General features: G+C 35.7%; 1 protein-coding gene across 2 annotated transcripts in view; it reads right to left on the bottom strand.

The window, feature by feature from the left end:
• Positions 1-4126, bottom strand: part of LOC117120615 (uncharacterized protein C7orf50 homolog) — a 7058-nt gene extending 2932 nt beyond the window's left edge. The window contains exons 1-3 of one of the 2 annotated variants that reach the window (XM_033265648.1): positions 4039-4126; positions 2747-3235; positions 975-1131 (exon numbers count right to left, since the gene is read on the bottom strand). In XM_033265648.1, coding sequence (XP_033121539.1) covers positions 975-1131; positions 2747-3199 — 610 coding nt within the window. In that variant the 5' untranslated portion in view covers positions 3200-3235; positions 4039-4126. The other variant, XM_033265649.1, reaches the window with a different exon arrangement.
• Between the last annotated feature and the right edge of the window lie 1748 nt (positions 4127-5874).

Genomic DNA, 5874 nt, shown 5'->3' on the forward strand with positions numbered 1-5874 from the left:
ATCCTCGAATGTCAACATTTTGGAAATCTATTTTATTGCACTAAACTAACATTTATATACCTATACATCATGCTATGCTGTTATTTTCCCCATTTTCAATGCTAAAACAACAATTTTTAACGATCTGTTGATGGTTTCTGCCTAAAAAAATTTCCGAAATCGTAAACTTTGAAGGCTGATTTTTCAAATATTGTTTTTGAAACAGCTGTATGTTTAAACTTCATAACGAAATGTCAGATTTAAATGATTTTTTACCATTTTATAGCTCTTATTTTACTTTTTAACCCTGTATTAATAACTAAAAATTGATTTTTGCGATGAGTGACTGCTTTGGCTTGTCTTTGCCACATATGTCAGTCTTATATAGCGCTTAATGCCTAAAGCCCCTACGCACTTCACATTGTTACCCCTGGTCATTGGATCAAACACGTATGGAACATATACTCAGCTCCCAGGCGAGAATTCCATAATACTGCAGATAGTAATCAGCGCAGTTGTGTACGAACCTACCAGGTACCCACTTGTACTCCTTGGTGGAGAGAGGCAAACGTAGGTAAAGTATCTTGTCTAAGGACACGAGCAATGCGACAAGCTTCGGTCTTGAACTCCCGATCCCGCGAATAACAGTCCAACGCATTACACGTTTCGCCACACGCCCCACAGATGTCAAACAGCGGTAAAGCAGCAGTAAAACCGATATGATATTATATAACCAAACAATTCAACTCAGCATTATATAATTTGTCAAAACATTTGTTACATCTTACTAATTTTGCATAGTATTGGGAATTACACAGTCAAATTCTACTCAAGAGTTTTTTGCATCCAAATGCGAAAAAATAAAAAAATTTCAAAACAAATTCAAAACTCCAATTTATTTAATGAGGAAAATTGTTTTTTAGATCATTTGTGTCCAACATTTTTCTCTAATGCTGTAGTAAGTTTCTAATTTTAAGGAAACAAATTTAACTTACCATCTGTTTCCTCTTTTGTGTGTGTGTCTTCTTGCTCGCTGTCACTCTGTTCCTGGTCTTTCAACAGTTGCTCAGCTTTCTGGAGGGTTGTTGTTTTCGCCATACCTTTCAACGGTTCCAGATATTCTATCAAAATCTCAAACACCTCATCATCAACCTAAAAAGTGCAATGAAAAATGAAATCAATAAATCAAGTTGTACTACAGTTACAGTAGGCGAGTCAAATGGCCGAGCGGTTAGCAGGGGCGCCGCAAGCTATAGCCATAATATCGGCGCTGGTTCGAACGGCACGCTCGCCTATGGTTCTGGTGGTAGAACAACTCTTCTCGGATAAGGACTATAATCTGTAGGCCCAGTGTATACAATGGCTCGTGTGCACTATAAAAAACCTAGTCCACCATTCGAGACGAGTAGGGGGATACCCCGGTGTACTAAAAAAACAGACATCCCCTGTGGTGGACAACAAGAGTTGCTGGTACCGGGTAGCACAGACACGAAGGGACCCTTAGGGGTGAAGAAAATCATTGATCAAGTTCCTAGTCCACATTTCAAGCGCCCTGAGCATCTTACATTAGATGGAGTTGTGCGCTATATAAAACTACACTATTATTATTATTATGCACAAAAAAATTATAATCAAAATGGTGCAATGTAATAACCATAGTTAAGTAGTCATGCCTACGACATTAAAAAATCTGTTCAGTCGAGTTGGCAGCAGATAGACTGACAACCACACTGGCCAATAGGAGATCATAATTTGTGCCAAAATGATCAATTTCCACAATATAAATTAATTTACTTGTAAGGCCCAAGGTATACAAGAACAGAGTGATCTACCTAACATCAAACTTGCCACTTAGGAGCATTGGCTGTAACAAAGAGGTCTAAAGCCCCTGGGACCCTGCTATTCTGGATGTGTATTTGACGTTTTATGAAGTATTTTGATGGGTTTGTTTACACATTGATTGCCTGCTCGGTCAATGTATGGGGGAAAAACTGCTGATAAACATCCCTGGGGCCCTTTAAAGCCGGGAACTCACTGTGTTATACAACGGTTGCACGACTGCGACACAACAAATCCAATCAAACATCTGCGAGTGGTAGATGACGTGAAGCTGTCTCCTGACTGTCGGTGGCAGTCTGATCTGTTGCACGCATGTCTTCAAGTTGCGTTCTTCATAGAATCGCGTCGGCTGACGACCATCTGGCACAGTGCGTACCCGGCTTAAGGCCCCTTGCTTTAGCTAGTGAGAGCTCATAGCTGTCTGCTTAGCAGACTACCAAGGAGAGAAAGATCAAAGCTAGGAGGAATAACTTCCTTACATTTTACAAGAAGTGTATTTTATAGGTAACCACCAAGGTTTTAATTACCTAAATTTAATGTTTGCATGACTTTTAAATATGACTATTTTTATATTAATTTTTATTTTACGACATTGAAATTATTTTATATTTGGAAATTTTGTTTTTAATCCTGTTAATATCCCATTTTATCTCTTTTATCTCGTAATTTATCATTTTAAATATTTTTACAGCAATCTTTACTAAATTTTTTTAACGGGAGTTTTAGGTGATGAAAAGTGTAATATTTGTGGAATTTTGTAACATTCTTAATTGTTATTGATTGTCTTGTTTTTTATTTTATTTGTATAGGCATGTGCCGCTGTTTTAAAAGTGTTGTTTCAAATAAAGTTACTATTATTCCTTATGTACCATGAATACACAAAAACTTGTATTCAGTAAGTTTCAGTAAATATTGTAAGTATTGTTACCATATCAACATCATACATGTTCCTTAGCAACCACACTTGCCGCACTTTTTGAAATGACCAAACATTTCGGAAGTGTTTCCACTGCTGTAGGTACTGTATTGCTAATTGTTTTGCTCTACTTTCAACAGCTTCTTCTTCAGCAGTTTCTGCAATAGGTTTTGTGGACTTTTTTTTCTTCTTTTTCTTTGACTTCTGTTGAATATTTGTTCTTTCTTGTTTATCATTGTCCTTCAATTCTTCAATTGCTTTTCTTTTTCTTTCTTTTTTCTTCTTATTCTTATCTCCATCATTTGATTTGACCCCAGTTTCTTTTTTCATAGTCTCTTTCGGGTCATCTGTATCCTTTATAGGTGCTTGTAACTGAAGGTCTTTGGACTTTTTGATTTTTTTCTTTTTCTTCTTAGCAATACTGATGTTACCTGTGTTTTCAGTAATTTTTTCTACGTCTTCCATTCTGTTCCGCAGGTTAAGATTTCATTTGAAATAGACCTTGATGAAAAAACAATAAAAGAATTAACTGTCTTGAAGATGTTAGGCAAGAACAATCTTTACAATAAAATTCAGTACTTCAATAAAGAGAATTAAAACAATACTAATTAACTGTCAATATGTTCCTATATTAATTAGTATTGTTTCAATACGTAACTATACTGCATAATAATACATTGGTTTATAGAATCATATAAAGGAAATCAAAACCTGAACTTATTTTTCCAAATAAAAAAGAATTTCAAACGAATTTCTAGGCATACTTTTGTATAGAAATGTATTCCCTGTGCAGCCTGCAGGCCTTACTTTTCAGTCCGGGGGAGGGCTTTCCCTGTCACCTGTGTTAGGCCTATCAACTATCTACGGGGGGGGGGGGGCCTAGGCTTAGCTAGATAAAAAGAGGTAGGCCTACGTCTAGACCTATATGTGTGTACACATACGATCTGAACCATGGTCCACACCACAAACGATGAGATTTGTTTGTTGTTCTAGGCCTAGTCTGTATATTTCATGCACCATTCAAGCTTTGCAGGTAAGATCTGGTTTTTGCTGTCGAGTGTAGGTAAGCAGGCCTAGGCTCTACCCAAGGCTAGGCCTAGATTTAGGCCTGCCTAGGGCGGCCCTAGCCTAAGGCTAGAAAGAAGGGAAACTGGGCCTACCTAGGCCTAGCCTGGAAAAAGACTCAGTGCGTTAAAAATCCTTAATTAAAACTCAACTATTGTGTACAACAATGAAAACAATGTGGAATAAAGATGATAGACGGTTGCCAAGTCAAATGTTGACTCAACCGAAAGGCAACTTACGATACTTCACATGTTTACTTTTCTGTGTCGAACATGTGCATCGCCATGTTTTTAAGATTATAGAGGGCGGGCAGCTCAATATGATTTGTTACTTTTTTATTTATATTGTACAATATTGGGTCGCGAAAAAGAAATTGACGGGTCACCTAATCTCTTCAGATCGTGAAAACTTTACCTAACACGAACGAAGGCAAACGAAATTAAATTACAGTAAACGAAAGTGCAATTTTAGTGTGAAAGTGCGTCTTTACTTTTGTTATGCGTGCATTATCACAGTTTCATGTTAAAAATATACTATCAAAATATCAGGATGACAACTTTAAAGTATTAGTTTTGTTCATTTCAATGTGTTAGGCTTTCAGCTGCAAATTATAATGAGAAAACATTTTTTAATTTAATGTGTCTGTGTCTTCGCATAACCCATTAGGAATTTATAATAAAATGTCTGTACATCATTAATTTTTAAAATTCTTTTAAAACAAAATTTATAACTTACGTGGTTTTGTTAAAAGTGTATTTCAAAGATATTTTTTTCCATTTTTAGGGTTTTACATTGTGATTTTGTTTCTCCCGCGCGTATAAAATGACGGACGTTTTATTGACTTCGGGTTCGATGGGTCGCGTCTGGGTGCTTGACACATGATTTGGGTCGTGGGCAAAATAGGTTGCGGAACGGGGATTTAGAGAGTTAGCTTTGTGTTAAAAGATCGGTCATATGGTTCTAAAAAAGTCAATTTCTTCTCGTTGGCTGGACCAATAATATTTGCTTCCAACGGACCTGTTGTCAGGCCTATATAAAATTTAATAATAATAATTCATGCACTTTGTGCAACCCTTACATTTTACTTCCTTTTAAAACTGATTTTCATAATATAAGTCTATTAAGTTGTTGATTTCTAATTCATGAGTCAGGGGTATGGAAACTACCTCGCATTGAACTTTTTACTTTTTAACAATCCTGTCAGATTTTAACCGACTTATTAATTATTGACATATTATTATATATGATAGATAGGCATATGTTACGACATACCGTAATATGAAACGCCATTCTGGGGAGGGTGTTGGGGTTGCATCCCCTCTTAGTCTCAGACAGTGTTCGTCGGACCAATCAGAAAGAAGCCAAAGTTATCTTGTCGAAACCTGTGAACTCGTTCTGTGTTAAGTCGGTCATGATATATTATGCGCCATACGTCACAGATAATTAACAAACGTCATTATAATAATTACTTTACAGTATCCAGAACTAAAGCTTCCTGATTGTACAGTCGCAAAACCGACCCTACCTCCAACTTTAATATTAATAATCACAACACAACGAAATATTGTAGTTATTAGACTGTTTATTATAAACAGTACAAACAGTTAATATATTTTATCAAATAAAACGTGCAGATGTTGTAGAAACAATATATTCTCACAGCATAATTTTATGAAAGATGATCTTCGAAATAACACCTGGTGCAGAATGGACTTCTAATTGTTAGACACGCTTAATATTAAACAGTTTCTAAAACATTCACCTAATATACAACTGTAAAGTATTTAATTTTTTTCTTTCCAATAATATTGTAAGAAAAGCAGCATTGAATAAACACAATTTATACAATTTATGTTACAGTCTTGGTACTAGTTATGTTGAAAATATACGACAACTTAAAATCTAAAATACATTTCATTTTTCTCTACCAACTAATTTGTCTCTAATGTACCGTACGTAGGCCCTATATGTGAACGCAACATTTTCTTGTTGTGTAAAGCAACACTATAACCATTTGTCAAAAAAAGCACCAAACGAACTCTCTGAATGCAAAAGAGTGAAAAAGGAGTATATAT

The sequence above is a fragment of the Anneissia japonica genome, unplaced genomic scaffold (genome assembly GCF_011630105.1).
Source record: "Anneissia japonica isolate Jap-2015-1 unplaced genomic scaffold, ASM1163010v1 scaffold3474_len973312_cov172, whole genome shotgun sequence".
NCBI classification, from domain to species: Eukaryota; Metazoa; Echinodermata; class Crinoidea; order Comatulida; family Comatulidae; genus Anneissia; species Anneissia japonica.